The sequence below is a fragment of the Tauraco erythrolophus genome, chromosome Z (genome assembly GCF_009769465.1).
Source record: "Tauraco erythrolophus isolate bTauEry1 chromosome Z, bTauEry1.pri, whole genome shotgun sequence".
Classification (NCBI taxonomy): domain Eukaryota; kingdom Metazoa; phylum Chordata; class Aves; order Musophagiformes; family Musophagidae; genus Tauraco; species Tauraco erythrolophus.
In genome coordinates, this window is record NC_141496.1 from 78,608,287 (window position 1) to 78,628,379 (window position 20,093).

At 41.2% G+C, this 20,093-nt stretch overlaps 1 protein-coding gene across 4 annotated transcripts in view; it reads right to left on the minus strand.

Annotated features, from left to right (window-relative positions):
• The window catches only part of NTRK2 (neurotrophic receptor tyrosine kinase 2), a 202,918-nt gene that overhangs the window by 66,061 nt on the left and 116,764 nt on the right, over nucleotides 1-20,093 (minus strand). For all 4 annotated transcript variants that reach the window (XM_086628706.1, XM_086628705.1, XM_086628704.1 and 1 more), the window contains one exon: nucleotides 17,489-17,677. In XM_086628706.1, coding sequence (XP_086484832.1) covers nucleotides 17,489-17,677 — 189 coding nt within the window. The remainder of the gene's footprint in view (nucleotides 1-17,488; nucleotides 17,678-20,093) is intronic.

Here is a 20,093-nt window from a genome sequence, read left to right on the forward strand (position 1 = left end):
CAAAGTTTGGCAGCAGGAAAATGATGATTTTCAATCACATTTTTGATTTTCAATCACTTTTTGGCTTTCTAAAACAAAGAATCAAATTCAACATTCCAAAGTGGAAAAATCATAGAATCATAGAATGGTTTGGGTTGGAAAGAACCTTAAAGATCACTTAGTTCCAACCGCCCTGACATGGGCAGGGACAACTTCCACTAGATCAGGTTGCCCAAAGCTTCATCCCACCTGGCCTTGAACACATACAGGGATGGGGCAGCCACCACTTCTCTGGGCAACCTGTTCTGATGCCTCACCACCCTCAGAGTGAAGAATTTCTTCCTTAGATCTAAGGTAAATCTACCTTCTTTCAGTTTAAAGCCATTGCCCCTTGTCCTATCACTACGCACCCTTGCAAAAAGTCCCTCTTCAGCTTTCCTGTAGGCCCCCTTTAGGTACTGGAAGGCTGCTAGATGGTCTCCCCAGAGCCTTCTCTTTTCCAGGCTGAACAATCCCAACTCTCTCAGCCTGTCTTCAATGGCTCCCGCAAAACTCACACACACACACACAAAAAACCCTTTTACCCACAATTCTGAAATATTTGCCCAAATAAAGTTTTCATTTTAAAATACCACATTATTTAAATTTTATTGAAGATGCATATTTTTCCATTTCAACATTTCAATTCGAAACTTGAGACAAAATTGAAACAAGTGCCCTCTGCTTTAACTTACATTCTGGTTTTAAAGCAGAAAGTAATTTTGAAATGCTGAAATCTCCCATGAGAGGAAAATTCTATTTCTGAACAGCTTTACTTCTGTGCATTTAAAATCTCAGCTATTATCCTGGAACTTTGAAGGGGGAGGAGTTGTACTGAAGACAGAATAATTCAGTAGAAGCTGCACTATGCCAGTTGTACAAAGTGATAACGGCACTAGAAATTTCCTCTCTCACTTTGCATTATGGTGGAGAAACCACTCTTTCCAGGCTATCATCAGACGAAGAACTGGATGTCAACCTCACGCAAAAGCCTGTGCAGGATGCCTGCACATCAGCACACTGCTCCACTGATCATTGTCCTCATTCTTATCCAGAGGCTACCAAATATGACTCCTACAAAACTTATCCAGTAAAAATCATGTGCAAGTGGAAAGGATGTGGAGAATGGAAGTTAAAACTCAGCTTCAAGCATGGCAAAGTTAATTATTAGCAAGATCTAATGATGTTATAGAAGCTTGAACCAAAACCCAAGATTTGAATACAATTGACTTTTGACAAACTTTACGTCCTGATCTGAATGCTTTGAGTTAAAAGTAATTGCTCAGAAAATCCCTCCCAGACTGAACATGATTATTATCACCAAAGAAGGATTCTGCAATTTAATTCCTATGCTCCTGTAAATACTCGCCAATGTACAAATCCTTTGGAAGAGCAGAAGCTTCACATACAGCAGGTTTTTTGTGCTAGAACCCACCATTTCAATTACAATAGACCATCCCATCTTCGGTAAGTTTGGTACTCTTATATTCCTAATACAAAGAAAATCCACAGAGTGGCTCCTCTGCTTTTCAGCAGCCAATGCAAATCATGACCTCTCTTAAATAACCTGTCCCTTTGATAATCACAGTCACTGCTGCTACATTTCCCTTACCCCAGCACCCTAATCTTCTTTCTCCTATCTCCAGCAGCACAAGTAGCAGATGGGGCTTGGAGGTGGGAGGCATGGACAGGTACAGAAATAAATGGCGAACCAGAAGAGCTTTTTGTTCTTTGGCTGTCTTGTACTCTATTGATCCTTTCACACTCTCCAAAGATACGAGCCATATTATAATTACGACCATAATGAAATGCCATCAGGGATTGAAGAGGACTTCCCTCCCGTAGATCTAGAGAAGCAGTTTAAAAGCTATAAAACCAAATCAACAAACGGTTAAAGCTGCAGACACAAGGCCCTGCCATGCCGACCTCCAGTTCTCTTCACTGATGCTCCAGAGGAGGGTGGATAAAAGTCCTTCCCAACATGACCCTGATATTCAATTAGTTGACTGTCAGGATGAAGAGGGAAGGCTTGATGAACACATTGCCCTCGCGAAAGGCAATTAAAAAGATCCTTAATCAAACACTGCTGCTTTTAACAAGTCAGGTAATGTATCAAAAGCAAAGTCCCCTTGCCCGAATCCTTTTGCTCCCTGAATCCAGATCCTGAAGTCACACTGTCAGGGAGGGCAAAACCTAGTTAGTGACTTTAATTGCTTGAACTTTGGAGCAGTACGGCTGCAAAATACTGGCTTAAGTGGAGTTAATGACCAATAGGTCTATCTTTTTGTCTTATCTTTTATTTCCTTTTCCTCCCGCACCCTCTCATTCCTTCTTTGTCCGAGAGAGGGAGATTGTACACACCACTGTCTCCCTGGGTGCCACTTCTTACTGGAGCCCTCTCCAGTTCTTTCTTGGATGTATGCAAGTTGTGGGCTTTTGTACTTTCCCTGAAGCTTCCCTCTTGTTTGAGCACGATTTATATGCTTCATCTTTGTGATGTTGGTTCAGTTTTGTTCCATCTAATGAGTCTTAGTAAATTGTGTCTCAGAGTTTACATTTACGATCCCGTGTGTAAGAACAATGTCACCCTTAACAACATGCTTGCTGGCTTAAGCAACGCTTACGAGATAAGAATACTTCCTCCATGATTACAACACAGGAGGTATTCCCTGTCGCAAAGCCTGAGGACATACAGAGAATTCTGTCCATACAGAGCAGCTGCCTTTTAAAGGTAATGAGCAAAACGTTAAAGAGTCTGCACTGCCTTCCCTTTGTTCCGTAATCTTGATAAGATAATAATAAGACTCACAGATTGAATATATTCATATACTTTATATTTGTCACATTCATGGGTACAGTGTGCATGTCGTAAGTCTTCACACTATTTTTTCCTGATGCTTTTGTCCACCACCTTTCATTGGGTTGAAGAGGAGGGGAGAAGAAGCTTTTGTGTCCTCTGAGTCAAACCACCACCTTCTGCAGATCAGACTGAGTACTAGCTACCCAAAAGTGCAATTTTATTTACCGTCATCCTACAGCTTGCACAAAAACTATCATCACACACCAAGAACCTCAATAGTTCCATCTGTATCAGGATGCAGAAATGCTTAGCTTGCACAGTATTAAATAGCTCGCTAGTTTACTTAAAAGCAACAACCCAAAAGCTAATTCCAAATACACTTATCAGAGACAATGAGGTTTTCCACAGACGAGGTTAGATAAAGCTTGTTCCATCACAGAGTCTGAGATACCAAGAAAACAGTGCTCATTGCTTTTGCCTCAAATGTGTGCAAATAAGCTTTGATCTATGGCCGCCTTAGCCTGGTTACCCAGAGAGTTAACATGCCGTGCAAAGCTCCAAGGCCAACTCAGCACTGACACGGCTTCTAAGAATCTGCCAGCAGGAAGCAGCGTGGGCAATGACGGACAGCTTGTGACCACAGAGGGTTTATATCTGAGCTTGTTAACTAGTATGTGTTTTTCTTATTATAAGAGTGTGGAGATCTAGGAAAAATTTAAGCTCAGGATTGCTATCTTTCCTTGGACTGTATTTCCATTTAAATAATTGCCCTTCTTTCTTAAAAATTAAAGTCCTGGCATTGAGATATCCTTCTGCAGCATCTCTGCTCTTCGCACTTCTCTGAATCTGTCTTGTTTTCTGCAGGAGATACCTAAAAAAGTCCTCTGTAAGACGAGAGAAATTCAGGCGACTATTCTGACACGACTTTTCTGCAGTCTGCTGCCATATTTCTTTATCATAGGGCAGACACTAGTCTCTTAGCCAACCATGTCTCCCAGCACAGCCTTTGGCTGCAGTCATGGAAGAATCAAAGTTTCAGGAAGACAGTTCTTGAGATGGTTTAGCTAATGAATACTGTGGATTTTAACATTTATGTTTGTGCACAGTATACCCACAGAGAAAGGTCAGAAAAAGCGCAACCAAATGCTTCTTAAAAGCTTTTAAGGACATTTGGATGGGATGACTGGTCTGAGGAGGCCAAGAACTCACTGTGGGTGGGCACAGCTTTTTATATATGATGAAAAATAAATACCACACGCTGAGGCAGAGAGTCTGTCCCAAGACCAGACCAAAACAAATAAAATTCAAAGATTTCTCTGGTCACTTTCTCTCCATTATTAAGATGCTTTTCTGTGCTTTTCCCATAGAAAGTACTCTATGTATTTCTGTGTACATATTCTGTCAATAAACACAAGCTGCAAAGTAGAGATGGCAAAACTGTCTTCTGCGGGAGCAATAAACACCTGTGTGCTTTGTTCTATCTTGATACCATCCAATCTTGCAGTCAAGAAAATTTACCAGTCCAAGATAAATCTCTTACCAGTTTGTTTAATGTTGCCATTTACCACAGTCCTGTTTCTGATGTCGAGGCCAAACTCAAAATACACAGAGATCAATAGGCTGGAAAGACTCACGTTGATTACAATGGGAAATCAATCCTGGATTGAGCCTCTAGAGAAAAGCTACCACTGCAAAGAAAAGTTGAAACTTCTCTCTTCTTCCTCATTTCTGAAAGACATACTTTATTTTGCACTGTGTTTATTCTTCAGTGTGGTACAATTTCAGGGTTCTTTAAATTGCTGCCATTAACAGAGGCAAAAGTGCAACACGTTGTGATAAATGCATTAAACCAATTCCGGCGAGGAAACATGCTGAATCAGAATGCTTAATGCAAAAGACTTCAATGAGCTGGGAAACAGTCACCTTGTAGTACAAGAAGGATTGTTGCAAACAGATGAATTCAGATTAACTTGCAGAAGGATTCGCTGCATCTGCAAGGAAAGCAAAAGGCTTGTGCCTTCTTCTCCAGGAGCAAAATCTAAGATGGAAAGGAAATACATTCTCCAAGAAGGACTATACGAAGTTAAAGCTTAAGTCTGTGCTCCTATACCACATCTTCAGGATGGGAACTGTGATTAATGTTTCTGAAATCACACCTCATTGAGAGCATGGACCCGATGTCTCCTCTCAGGGTTAGGCACAAGACTGAAAGGACTCTTCTGGTAAGGTCAAGCTGAGCACAGAACTTTTGGGCTTCACACCTGATGCCTGCTGGTGGCTGAAGGGGTCCAGCCTGTGAATCCAACCTTCCCAGTGGTGGCCAGAGAACTGATGCAACTCAAAGCCAAAGGCAGTTTACACCTGCAGTCAGCCATGGGTTGCAGGCGCTGAAGGACGATGAACTTGCCTCTGTCCTTCCCCTGCTGCAGAGGGGTGGGCAGCAGTCCCTTCTCCAGGCACATCATGAATGAAGTGGGGGTTCAGAGCCCTTCAGGCAGTATCAAAGGCTCATCTCGGTCATTACATTGGGTGCAGGACACTAATGCACCTCTGATGATGCTAACACTGTTTCACATCACGGCTTGCCAGAACAGATGAGCGTCAACTCTCTGTTGCAATGGCTAGGGGTGCCAGCAAGCTGTGAGCCTCGGGCCTTTCAGCTCTTTCGGATCCCTCTTATCTTCTGCTCTCCTGATACTGAGCGTTTTGACCACAGGAGGATACAAATGTGTTGCTGTTAATGTCAGGGAAGCTGCTACATACCATACAGAGAATACCTGCTGGTTTATGAAACAGGGTTATTATTTAAAAAAGGATATCAGTCTTTATGTCACAGCACACAAGCCAATCTCTACATGTTGGAAGACCTGGAAGACATATGCTCCTCAAGGTTTATTAGATACTTACTTGATGAAGGGTTTCTAATAGGTACAGTACCAGCTATTTTTAGGTCCCGGAAGAGTAACTACTGAGATCCACTGTAGCAACTTGTCCATTTTCACACTGAGCAGATGCAATATGCAAAATGATGTGAGAATTTACTATCAACATAGACAGATATGGCACTGCTGGAAAACGGTAACACAAATCATTTTACTCTGACCTGATGATACAGCACCTTTGTGCACACCCCATTGCACAAGAGAACTTCACGAACCGAAGCATCACAAGCACATGACAACGTGGTTGGTCCTGGAAAGAGCAACCCTGTGTAACGTGGTACTTTCACTTCTAAATCAGAGGATGAAGAATGAGCCCATAAGCTTTTGCCTTGTGCTTTACCACCCAAGAAGGAGCTTTTCAAGCTTTCCAACAGAGTGCTGGTCAATGCATTTCTGTCTGGAGGCAATCTCATTGCTATTTCAGTTTCAACAGCCTCTTGAGTGGAGACTGCAAATACTGCAAAACAGTTGCTTTTCTTCTCATGAGAATAAAACAGGGACAAGACAAATCATGTCCTCCTGAACAAGCGGTCGGAGCAAATCAGTCAAGTATTGTTCTTTCTTTGCCAAAGGCTGAGACTGAGGTTCTTTTGTTTCTTTTCCATTTGTTTCTCCCTTTCTGTTCCTCCCTACTTTGTGTGGGACATGTTCCCCTTGATGGGTATTGTTTTCAGCTATTTCTCCTTTTCTGCTAGGGCAACCACAGGCCTTCCAAGCTGTGGGCACCAAAAAAATGAGAGCATATCCTTGAAAGACAGCCTAAGAAACCAAATCTAAACAAATCCTAAGCAACACTCAGAAATGAGAGGAGCTGTGTGGGAATGGCTTCAGTTCAGAAAGCTTCTAACTGAAACTATAGTTCAAAGAAGTATTCATAATAGCAGTTGAAAATTCTGTCAAATCTGTATTTCCCCCAAAACGATATAAATTTGAGATTGTTTGAAGTTAGATTTGGCTTCTCACTGTCCAGTCTTGGGAATAAACAACCACGTGAGAGAGACAACCACCTTGTTTTCCATTCTTTATTTCCAGTGCTGTGGGAAACAAACCAAGGTGGAAGGAGGGAAAAGGGGAAGGAAGTGCTGCTGTGAAGATAGCTTCACTTCCCATCTCCTTAACTCTGACTCCAGCCCTCCAATTCAACTCGGTGCTGCTCAAGGGATCCTCTTCTGGACTAAAAGCCTTTTCCTGCACCCTGCGACCTGTACAACCACTGACTTACAACAGAGTTTCCAGTGACCAGTTTTCAAAGGCATTTAGGTATCTAAAGGCAAAGCAATCATTTACTGGAATTGTCCAAAGGCCTAAGCTGACTAAAACTCTGATTTCTATTGAGCAGACTTTACACTTCCAAGCTGTTCAGGGACTTTTTAGAAAACCAGTTAGTCATTGATTTAGCACCTGAATGCCTTTGAGATGCTCCTTTCATGTGCCTAGTTGACATCTGAGAATGGAATTCAGACTACCCAAATGTAGAAATAAAAAAAAATAATCCCTAGAGAGATTAGTAGTTATACAGAGATACACTGCAATTCACAGAAACAGGTGACAATTGGTATGCATGTACCATGTATTTTTTCTAAATGCAAACAATACCCCCATGCAATATGTTTTTCATTTAAATGTTTAATTGCCTCCAAAAGCTAATGAGCAAGTCGCTAGCCAGAGGTACTGCACAACTTTTCATTAACAGAACTTTAAGATTAATTTCAGACCTTTTCGCAGGGTCTTGACTTAGGTTATTTGACACTTTTTTCCCCTGCAGGGGTTTTATACTTCAATCACAGTGATTCCCCGCAATCTGCAAATAATAGCCTTCAATTATTATACGCACTGACGGGCTAGAGATAAGACCAAGCGAGTGTTCACCTCTTACCAGATCTATGTGCCTCATTACTTCATCCACATACTGGCCTTTGAAGAGTGATAACCCCTCCTCTGTGGAACTTCCTGCTCAACCACAAGCTGAGAAATTCATACCAACCCTCACAGCCTGGGAGCTACTGAGCTCAAGGGCTGCCGGTCTCTCCTTGCGCCCCTCAATCATAGTTCCAGTAAGCCGGGGTCCCTTTGGCATCCTTGGCAGAGAGAGCACCTGGTGCTGAAAGGTGCTCTCGCTTCCGTCCAACAAACCAAAAGAAAACTAGCTTAATGGAAAGTGAGAAAGGGATGGCTCTAAAAGAAGATCATAAAGATAGAATCATAGAATCATAGAAGATACGTTTCAGCAGTGGGGTTTTTGTTTGTGTTAATTAATGACGGAAGTGTGTTCCTGGAATTGTCTACTCATGTAATCGCATTTTTTGAATGAGTAAAAAATGCTGAGCTCAGGTATTTTATTATACAGAATATATGTCTGAACTAAAACACATATATTAATTAAAGACCTTGCAGTGAGAAAAAAACAGCCTTATCAGTTTTCCCCAAGTGCTGTTGTGGAAAATAAGAAGCCTGTTGAGAGGTTTAATTAACAAGTTAACACTAAAAAAACCTATTTGAAGAATATTACAGACGATTTCAGAATATTACCGACTGTGTTACTTTTATCTCTGACATTTTAAATGGCTGTTAGGTTCCATTTGCTGCTGGTCTACCCTATGCCCGTAACACACACGCGGCTACGCCTGAGACAATAAGGAGCTCCCCAGCAAAACCCTGTCAAAACCAAACCAAACGTACTTGGACCTTATGAACCTCAGTGGCATTTTGCTGGGAAAGGTTTCTCAAGATAAAATGACAACAAAGCTGAACAGACCACAGAACTGAAAAAAGGTTTGGGAAATTAGCCACCTCAGAGCAGCTGATAAGCTCTCCTCCTTGCAAGGGAAGACAGGGCAGGGGTGAGAGCAGGAGCCTTCCGCATCCCAGCCGCAGGGATCCACCACCAGTAGGATGCAGTGGGGAAAGCATCTCTCCCGCAGAATATGACAGCCAGACTACAAATGATGTAGAAAGGGAGGGACACAGCAGATGAACTACTGCTGTGGAAGCGTGGGCTGCCATGCAAGCCAAAACACCTTCATTCAGGCACAGAAACACATAAATAGGAGGGGCATGTATATATTCAGAGTGGGCCGTGGACCCTCCTGCAGTTCTGATGGCTCCAGGCACAATGCAACCCATTGCCATCCGGGGCCTCTCGAAAGTCACAGTCTCAAAGTGCCGACAGCCTTAATTCCTCAGAGACAGCTGCCAGAGAGAGCTGTAAAGATGTTATACACAGCTGAAAACCAACCTGGCTAACACTGCAACTGTGGTAAATACTACTCTTTCTTAACCGATGCTTGTTGTGGACAACTGTATTCCTGATTATTTTCTCCTAAAATTCAACTTTGAGTGAGCTTGTGCACAGGGCTAACTACATTTTACACACTCATGTTTCTTAATAATGATGCATTTGCTTGATGATGAGCTCAAGAAAATCATAATTCATAGGGTTTATGAAATAATTTTGGCTATGAAGTTACTTGATTTACTTCTGATTTTCTCATACTTTAGTATGTATTAGACTAAAAGTATTTATAATACTTTTAGTATTTATTTATATTATTAAAGTATTTCTCATACTTTAGTATTTAGTATTTATTATTTAAAATTTCTTGGTTTATTCTTATTTATACAACCTGGCTTCCCTGGGATCTGTATTTCATATTTATCCAAAACTCTCACTGACACAAAGGAATAAATTCGAGGCCCAATCCTGCGCCCATGCTTAGGCTCATGATAAGAAGGTTTTCACAATGGACTACTTTTTTTCCCATTCAGCTTAAATATAAGTACTACCCACTTAACCTCCGTCACGTTATTTTCCCTGTATGCTTTTGCATACACGCAGAGGTTTCTGTATATAAAATCAACATCCATAGAACACAGTATGCAGCAGAGTCTGAAAGGTGTAATTTAATCATTACAATATAAACGGTGCTATTTGTCACTCACGAATTACTGATTTAGCTACCCATTTTCGTGCCAAAATAGTTTATGTATTTCTGATACAGTTGTATTGTCAAGTGACAAACTGAATGTACTGATGCCACTGAGATCACACCTACTAAAAATGCACCGTGCTAGGTTTTTTGACCTTGACTAATACCTTAATTGCACAGAACGCTTGTGTATGTGTTTAATTTCACTTCATCTTTCATAAAGTCCTTAGGTGTTCTTCACATGAAGCCCATGGTTGGGCTTGATGTTGACAGTGCATTTCAATGCTCTGCTGAAGAAGACCAGTGTTCTTATCTGAAGTTTAGCTGACAAATTTGCACAAGAAGGTGCATGCTCTACCTGAATTTAGACACTGGACACTTTCCTGAGAATGCATGTTTCGTGCTGTCTTGCCTTGCACTCGGTCTCTGTAGTTGAAATGCATAGTTGGGATCTTCATTGCTCACATCTACTTGTAACATGCACTAGTTAGCCACAAGTATGTTTCATGTGCTATATTTCCAGGTGATAAAACACTCATGCTATTCATAAATTAAAGATCAGAATCCAAGTTGTCCTTTCTTGCAGTTGCATTACCAGCATTTGGACTCTCAGAGCAAGTAGTTTATCAAATAATTCATGTCACAGAACAACATTCTATGTGATGAAATGCAAAATATTTTGCTGAAAGCATATTTCTTGTCTTTTTTTTATTAGATGTAAATGGACTTCATGGACAGATCAAGACTGCAACACAAGCAACTTCTGGGGGCAAAAGTGATTCTACAGGTTCATCTCTACACTAAATGTGGAAATACTCCTTTCTTTCCAATTCTGAATTTTTAAGAAGGCAGAAACCCACGCTTTTCAAGTTGAAGGCTTCTGCCTTTGGGACAATTTCTTCCATCTGGATGGAAAAAAAAAAATGCAAGTCTGCTGAGTCTTAGAATTAGTTGCAAGAGTTAAAAAATCTAATTTATAATGAATTTATTTATTCCCTGTTAGTTTTATTTGTTAGGCAAAGGAAATATGCGACCATGTTATTGGAAAAAATATCTGAGACTCAATATGCTACGATGTGGGAGGCAAATCTCTCACCCAGTTAACAAAAGTAAAATAAAACTAATGAAATACACCACAGATATGTATGGCATACATATTTTTGACATATGCACGATCTAGTGAACAATTGCAAAGACACACATTTTAAATGACGACTGCAATTAGGGATTAAAACATGCAATCAAACTACAAAAGTATTTAGTCAAGATAATAAAATATACCCTCATATATCTTTGTATCTTTATCCAGCCGATGTCTCTCTTAAATATTTACCTAGCCAACAGCGTATCTTCAGAGAAAAGCACAGAACAAGTAGTAAATATAATACGTATATCCCTCTTTGTAAACTCAACCTCATTCATGTTTGGCTTTCAGCATCTAAAACTTTTTGGCTTTCAGCATCTGAAGATCCCGAAGTGAGTGCCCTGTTAAGCCTCCCAACCTCTGAACCCCAACTACCAATGAATGTCAAGACTGGCAACTTCAGCTTGGACAGCAAGATTTTTCCTCCCAGTCTGGATTTCACTAAGATGGATCAGTTTTGCTCCTCTGTGTTCTGGCTGTTGAGGTCATGGTGTCTTTTATAGGCAAATGAACTGCTTATAAATTTTCAGCTCTGCGAACTTGGGGAGTTGATGGAAAATCCCCAGGCTTAGAGCTTAGCTGGCTAAGAAACCATTACAGCAGCCTTTCTTTTGTGGTCACTCAGATATGAAAGCCTTTCAAAAGAGATGGAAACACTGACAGAGTGTTTCTCTTGGAGATCCTTCTTCTGTGCACAGGGACCAACTCAAGTCTATTTTTTACCCTGTAATGTGTGTCAAAAATTACTCCCATTCCTCAAAACTAGGAGAGTGTAGGGTGACAGATACAACCTGGAACGTGCTGTAATTTTGTTGTGTGGGAAATAAAGCCAAACAGAGACCGTCGCTGCAGGCAGTCTGCTCATTGCGCATTGCTGTCTTCTACAAGACACTGTGCCTGCAGGACCGGCAGCACGTGGAAATGAACAAATCTGCTGCTCTGGCCAGAGGTCTGGCACATCCCTGCACACCCCTGCTTTCCACTCTGGAAACGCAAACAAATACTTCTTTTTTCATATCAAATGGCCCGTTGCTAGCAATCCACAGGCTGGGGAGAAGGTTGTCAGCCTACTCCAAAACAAAGGGAAACCAGTCCACCTTGCAGGGTGCGCGTAGTCAGAGCCACAGAACCAAGTGAGTATTGAACTACAAGATGCTGGGCTCTTCCACAAACGACCTGGGAGAGGAAGAGCAACTCAGTGGGTCCTGGTATCTGGCTGCTCGCCTCTGCTCTCTGCAGCGGCTGTGCCAGGGCCGTCTCCAAGGTTGGCAGAGCGCGCTCAGCTCTGCACTCTCACATACTGCTGCCACACTCAAATGCTCCCAAATCATGAAACTGAGTTTAAAAAGAATCGACATGTAATAAACAGAAGAAAAGCAAATCCAGACAGCTTTTTTTTTTTTTTTTTTTTCCTGCTTCCTCAGCCTTCTGGGGTCTGGCTCACATTCTCAAGCTTTTCTTCACATTTTTTTTCATTATAAAATGAAATCTGACATCATCACCAGACTCGAAGACCCATGGCTTTAAAGAGAAAAGCCCAGTACTGTAGGAGTCATGATAAAATCATAACACTCATATTTCTTTTCTCCCTTTGAAAGTCATTCAAGAAGGTTGTGAACTGAAGCAGAGCGTTTCTGCAACATTCCTGCCTAGTGGGGAAAACCAAAGTCTGACTATAAATATGTTAAAAAGAAATCTATAGTTAAAGAACAAGGAAAGTCAGAAAAAGGCTGAGATCACCTTTAACTAAATGGTGTAAAAAGCCCAAAAATGTAAATGAAAATCCCTAAGCATAAATTGAAAAGTTCAGTGTTCCAAATGGGATAGAAGAATGATGCTCTCAAAACATCTGCCTTTAAAATTAGTATCACACGTGCAATTAGCCATTTTACTGTGGAACTGGAGCTATAGACTGTAAATTCATTTTTGCAGATCAGGAAAATAAATCAAAATTAATTTACAAAAATTATTGCTACCAACTTGTAATCAGCTGCACACTTTCTCTAACAGAGGCCGACTGGAAGTACAATAATTATTACCTAAACTGCACATTCACACTTCTGTACTTGAAGGAACACAATCCTAAAATGCAGAAATACAGAGGAGATATTAAGACTATCATCTCATGAATATACCTAAATTTCCCATATGAAAGCCAGAATCCACACCACATCATCTGAAACACAATGGCTATATGTATGGCCAGCCACTGAAAATGTCTTGCCACTAAACCACTCACTGACTAATCAACCTGCCTGCCCAGTACGCTCTTTTCCATCATTAATAATATCTTTAAAAATGAAATCGAGTGAGTTGCAAGTACGGATTAGCTGGGAAGTGCAAACGGATGTCAGCGCAGCTGCTATTTATCCACGCTAGGAGGGCTGAAACCTGGAGCTTGCAAACTTCTCCAAGGAAGAGCAAAGCTCCAGCCTTCCCTTTCAATTGCACCCAAACAACCACAGTGACTTTGTGGGGTGGGGCTAGATTCAGAGAACAATTTGATTCCCAAAATCCCAAAGCCATCTGTAAGCAGCTTCCTACCCAAGCTCTCCCCTGAGAGCCTCAACCTGGGCGCTTCTGCTGACCTTTTATGCATGCCCTCTCCTCAGGTTTTTCTTTTCACATGACTACCAACACAGCAATCTCATTTACTGACTGCATTTCCACTATTAATGACGGAAATGTAATAGTAATGGGCTGATATATTCCAAGCCCTGGGCTGCAAGCTAAGTGATGAATGAAGAAAGTCCATAGCCACTCAAGGGGAAAATGGCTCTGTTTCTTCCACCCTGTTTCAACAGGTCTGGTAGGCTCAGTTGGCAACTTCGGCAACTACGATTTCTGTGCAGAGACGTAGGAGACTGATTTTTGAAATATCATGATATTAATGAAAGTACCAAATAGCTTAAGGGCTGTGACAGCTCATAAGATTAGTGAAACTAACCATCTAGCAGTAGTTAGCATTTATGCCCACAAGATACTACATCATCCAATCGATTTCAGGCGTTGAAAATCTTTGTAAGGTTTGCCATCCACGCAAGGTTTCAGCCCCAGTGATGCTACTTCATGACAAAGTTATGGCCCAATTTTCAACAGCAACAACTGAACACTTCCTAGGCAAGAGGTTTGCAGGCTGACAGCACAACCTGGTTTATAATGACTTCAGTGCAAAGCGCATTTCACCACATCCAGCCTGTTGACTCTATCTCACACATCTGAAATCAGAGTTGTCACTGTTAGCCAAGTACCACTAAAGAGAAAACGCCTTTTGATTTCACACAAAAAGGAACCAAGAATCAAGGAGTCTGATATAGTGTCTGAAACACGTCTGTGCACCACAGACTATAAACTTTCAAGAGGGAAATATTCAAGATATTGGAGTGGCAGACGAGCTCATCAGCCAGCAGCAACCAAGGGTACACGGCAGGGAAAGGAAAAGCCAGGAGTGCTGGGATAGGGTGTCAGACAGCCAGGTGCTGAAGCAGCATCAGTAGGTTTGTTGGCAAGGAAAATGGGTAGTTAAGATGATGAACAGCTGCACTGGGAAATATCAGACAATCCCAGTTGGAAGATGAAGAGTAATTTTCTACTGTTATGTCAATTAAAGGTAGAGATGAGCATTTGTGCTGAAAGCTGGGACAGAAATTCAGTCCTTCTTAGTGATGACTGGAACCCAGCCTCTCAAGTCTATGGGTCTTTGGTCACCATCAGTTCAATTTTCCCATCTTGAAAGCTGTCTCTCAAGAGGAGGAAAGTTCTGTAACTCTTAGCCTGAGATTGACCCTTTGGAGGCCATCACTCTTTGGGATTTAGTTATTCAGTAGTGAAAGTACCAATTTACTGATACAGTGATGGAATTTCAAACTAAATTGATCGCAATCAACTTTTTAATTTTCCTTTCAACACATACACTTCTAACACTTTGCAATGGAGCTTGGTACACTGTATTCAGAAATGGTTATCTGTAGACCAGTCAAAATACAGGTTAAGTAGATAACAAAGAACAAACTCCATTTGCTACTCACAGCAGACGTGCTCTTCCAGCTTCTGTGAAAACTGCAATACGATCTGCTTACAGTTTCACCCACCTCAAAGTCTGTTCTCCTTCCACAGACCAACATATGCTAAATACATAAGACTATTTTCCAGCATGACTGTCAGGATTGCTGTGTTTAATGCTAGCGGACAATGGAACTTAGACCAGATAGGAAATAAACATAAATGTTAATTATCTTGCTGGAGATGAGAAACCAGATGACATCTGGAGCTGGCATTATTGTAAACAGGAAGAAGGTATGAGAGCTACTCAGCTTAGAGGTTTATAAATACCAGATATACACATCAGGAGGAGGCTGGCAGGTTAAGAAAGGGCAAGTGCAGCTCTGTAATAATAAGCGAGTGAGAGATGGAAAGAGAGCGTATGTGAAATTATTTATAGGAAGATCATTTTTGTCTGAGACAATTTTAATTACGCTCTTTATTGGACAGATGCTCAGTGTGGTAGGAGAAATCTGCTTTGGTTTATACACTGCCACAGTTTACCTGATTCTCTTTGCTAAAGCAATAAAAACACAAAGACTGGGACCACCATGTCAATGTGGCAGAATGCAAAGCATCAGCCCCACAAACCTCCCCAGAGCACCATAGCAAAGTCTTGAGCTGCATTCTGCAAGCATTTATGCACAAACTGAACTTCATGTACTGTGATTAATTTCCCTGACACCATGTGGGTTTCATTGCAGCACACAAAACCAAACACAGACTTATGTATTTTTAGGATCAGGACCTACTTAGCACTAGTCAGCTGTGATTTAATGCGTCTGTACTTAATGTGCAGCTTACTAAATGTGAGATAATTCAGTGTTTTGGTACAGTTTGGGTTTTACCCCAGAACAGCATGTATGTTGTTTCAACATTAACACTGAAAGTTAAATACTCTGTAGTCACTGATGTTTATTTAAACAATTATAATGTTGTCTAATGCAGCTGGGAATGGAGGTACGGTAGCTTCATATTAAAAAGTATGGCCTTTTATATAACATTAGAGAGCTCTAGTGGGCATGTCGCCCATTTCTGACTCCCTAGCGGCTTCTGTTCTTCACAGGAATTAATGTTCTAATCAGAATGTGACTATATATCATTTTGCTTGTGCCCATCAGGTATCAGCAATTCATTGATTACCTTACACATCTCACTGCATATGCTAGGCCAGATTATTCAAACATCCCCAGGTAGAAGAGAAGATCGGGCATTTCTAAGCACAAACAGTGCCACACAAAAAAGCTATGATAAGAGTTAACATCAGGGATGTACAATAAAAAGGCAGGAAAAGACCTTCTGTTGCATTGCGGGGACATCCTTCTATGGATTGTGCTTACTGTGACAATCTAGATGTAGATGAGCATTAATAGTCACAAGATACTTAGGTACTCCAGTATCAGTCTTTGCAGCCTTAGAAGTCATGCCTGCACGTTTGCACGCATACACTCACGCATAGGTCAAGAAAGATTCCTATTACGGCATTCAAGCTTTGCAAAGTTGGAGGCAAAGGTTTCTGACCTTGGCAGTAAGCCCCTAGACTACAGTTTGTGCTATGAAGCGGTATCATTCAGGGTAGGATACAGATAGGATGTAACATCCCTTAGCTGCAAGCCCAATGTTCACCAGCTATACTGGCAATGCCCAGAGTGACTTTGCAGAGAAACAGTTCAGACTTCCAGTGACACTTCAGAAATGTATGTACATTCACACAAAAAAAAAGAAAAAAAAAAATAGAGAAAAAAAAGAGGCAGAACAACCTTCTCTGAAACACTTAAAGACCTTAATGTCCTGATGAAAAGTAGTAAGCTGTGCAGTTACCATTAATCACAATATCCTTTAGGTATTTTCTCAATTATCTGCTGCAATGCTAACCATTGGTTCAAAAATCAGCATTTCCCGTGTTCAATTCTATAACTGTTACTAGGTTTTAAGAGTAGCTGCTGAAGTTAGGGATACTCTTTTTTAACTATTTATAGTTAATTATGTTCAACTCTTCAAATCTTTTCCCATTTTATCTGCTTCTAACTGAACATGAAAGAAATTTGTACGTGACATTCATTGTCCATCACGCAACCTTCTGCTCTACTTTTAAATATCCAACATCTTTTCCAGCTGTAGAGGTTGAATTATACAAAGAAATTAAAAGAACTGAAGTTTTAACCCTTATTATTCTTATAACTTAGCAAATACTCAGATTTCAAAGCTAGGTTATGTTCATTGTCAATATGATCAATTTAAAAGCAGCACATATGTAACAATATTGATTTCTGCTTCTGACCCAGGATTTGTTTTCTCTCAAGAACACGTTCATTGCACAGGACCGGCCAAAGACCACTGAAATCAATGGAAAGGCTACCAGTGACTTTGATGGAATATGGATCGGGCTTTGAGCATAACACTACTGACTTCATGGACTCTTCACAAGGGCTGAATTTGGCTTTGACAGACGTAAAGCGGTTCATCTCATGTACCTTTAACAAATTGCATACATTTTAACCCCATCTTTCCACTCCTAGGAATTTAGAGCGTTCTGCTTTGCTAGCTCTGTTAAGGAGCCCCAGCTCTTGCACAGGTAAAATGAATGACTGAAACACATACAGTTGTTTGTACTTACAGGTGTCTGGCTTGAGCTGACTGTTGGTAATTCCAAAATACTGGGGATTTTCGATGACAGGAATTTTCGTCATTCCAATGATGACTGCATCAGGACCTCCCTCAGAAGAAGATGGAGTGTTACTGCCATTTGAGATGTGGTGGAGGGGACTGGCTGAATCATCGTCATTGCTGATAACTGAAGAAGGACCTAGAGTTAGAAACAAAGATTTTCCTGTAACTCAGCATGTGATTCCCTACCCTCAGGTTATTCCTCTTTTTTTTTTTTTTTTGTGACCAGTTTGTCCTCCATCCCCATAGTCAACAGCTCTCTTTATGTGCCTTATTGACCTTACCTCAGAAATTTTCCATCAGGGTGAAGACCGAGAACAGTGTTTTTTTTCCATTAGGAGCTGGAATGTGAAGAAAACTTTTGTACTAGTAGATAACCTAGACTAAATACGTTAGGGTCCAGCATTGTCTGTCACTGTGAAAGCTCTCCAAATTTGTTGAACTCCTCTCATTCTCAGAAATAAGCTATGAAATACACACATTTACTTAAGCCCTACTTGGATCACACAGCAATAATTGCCACAAACCCAGGGAATGCCTGCCCTCCCTCTGAGGTGGCATTATAACAAGACAAAAGACTCAGGAGATGGACTCATCTTGATGTGGGAAGCTGATACTTTCTGAAAGACAACACACTTGAGAGCCAAAATCCAAGGGACAATTTAAACAGAAGGTGCGGAGCAGATGCTGAGAAGAGTAGTGGGAAAGATGTATCTCATCCCACTGCAAAATCTGGAGTCACTGCAGAGGGTCTCATCCAGTCTAGGGGAACATCCCACTGGCTCCCCCATCCATACCTGATGGGGCTTTAGTCACCTTCCAGCGAGATTTATTTTGATCAGTAATTCAGTGACAGTTTTTGATTTGTTTTCAGACTATGTTTTATATTTTTAATGAAAGTGCCACAGAGATAAAACCTTGTAAATGAGTTTAAAAAAATCAGCGTCCCACTTCTGTGAGCTACAGGGACCTCTGATCTAACAGCGAGATCAGCCAAGGTAATATTTGAACCCTTACCATCTAACCCTGCCATTTGAATTTCACATTACATCTTCCAGTTTACATCCAGTATTCAAAGAAAACCATAATCACCATTTAGCAGTGACAACATTTTGCCTAATCTGCCAACTGAAGAGCCAGCAGAGATCACACACGTCACATTTCACGTCAGTCTCCATCCATGTTAACCAAGGTTTTTGGGGTGGCATTCACATCTTCTAATTGTAACAATCAAAAGACGATGCTAGAAACAGATGGAAAAATTCACCCTCTGGAAACACCAATCATAGAATGGCATCCTAAGACAACACCTGTGTTTAGCCTGTGGGCAGCAGTGACAGCTGGGGCAAATGTCCTCCCCAAAAAGGGGGCAGCAGAGAGGACCTTGAGGAATATGAAAAGCTGTGTTTACTCCAAGTCCCCAGTCACTCCACCGCAAAATGTTGGAAGGCCGAGCTTGAGCTTTAGGTTGGACAGAAGGAACAGTGCAGAGGCAAGACAGAGCTGAGTAACCTGCCACATAGATGGCATCTGTGTCTGCAGGAGAGATGAGGGGATGCAGAGAGAGAGAACAGGGGCCAGCAGCAGGTCCTGTAGACACATCATCTGGGATGTGAGAGAAGATGTGCAATGATCTACCACAGCGCACACAATTAAGGAACAAGATGAGAAGTAAGACAGTCTCAGACACAGCAGCCAAGAAAGGGCAGCTTTAAGGAAAAGAAACTCTTACTCTTTTGTGGCTCACCATATCATAAGCAAAAACATTTTATCATTACATGGCATGGCTCACAGGAATAAAACTTAAATAATTTGGCATCTGGCTATTCAACCCTACCTTTAGAGACTGAAGTGTACTCCCACCCCTCTCCTGCTTTCCTTTCTCCCCAGTTGGTTTAATGGTGCATGAGGGAAATGTTCTCATAGTTTTTCAAAGTACTTCCCTCCCTAGCCTGAAACATTAGAGGTAATTTTTCAAATACCTTGCACTTCACTGGAAAGTCACTGTTGACAAATGTAAGTGAAGCCTAGATCTCTGCAATTTATCAAGTGAAATACTAATGCCAAGGCTGGTTTTGTCATTACTGATCACCCAGATCCTCAAAAGATTGATTCTACTAGGAAAGCTGCCAGGATTAAGAGGTTTTGGTGAAGATTTCTCTAATGAAGTGCAGAGACTAACAAACTGTGGGAAAGGGTCCCTCAGATGGCACACAAGATACTTATACGGAGTCAAAACACATTTTTCAGGTGCATGAGAGTTGTGTGCAGTGGCACTACAGTGCAAATCCATTTGAAACCACAATCACTTTTTTCTAGGCATCATCCTTACATCTCTAAACTTCTGAATGTCAAGCTAATGGCTCCAAAAAGCAGGCCGACAAATACATACTTTCTTGGGAAAATAAAGTCCTTTTACACTAATAGAGCTTTAGTAGGAGGGTCAAATACCTTCTCTTACAGAAAATGGGCAAATTCTCTTGTCTCTGTAATTTAATAGAGGCATATCTCTAAGTCCTTTCAGCCCTGCTGTTCTCTGCTTCACAGGAGGAGGC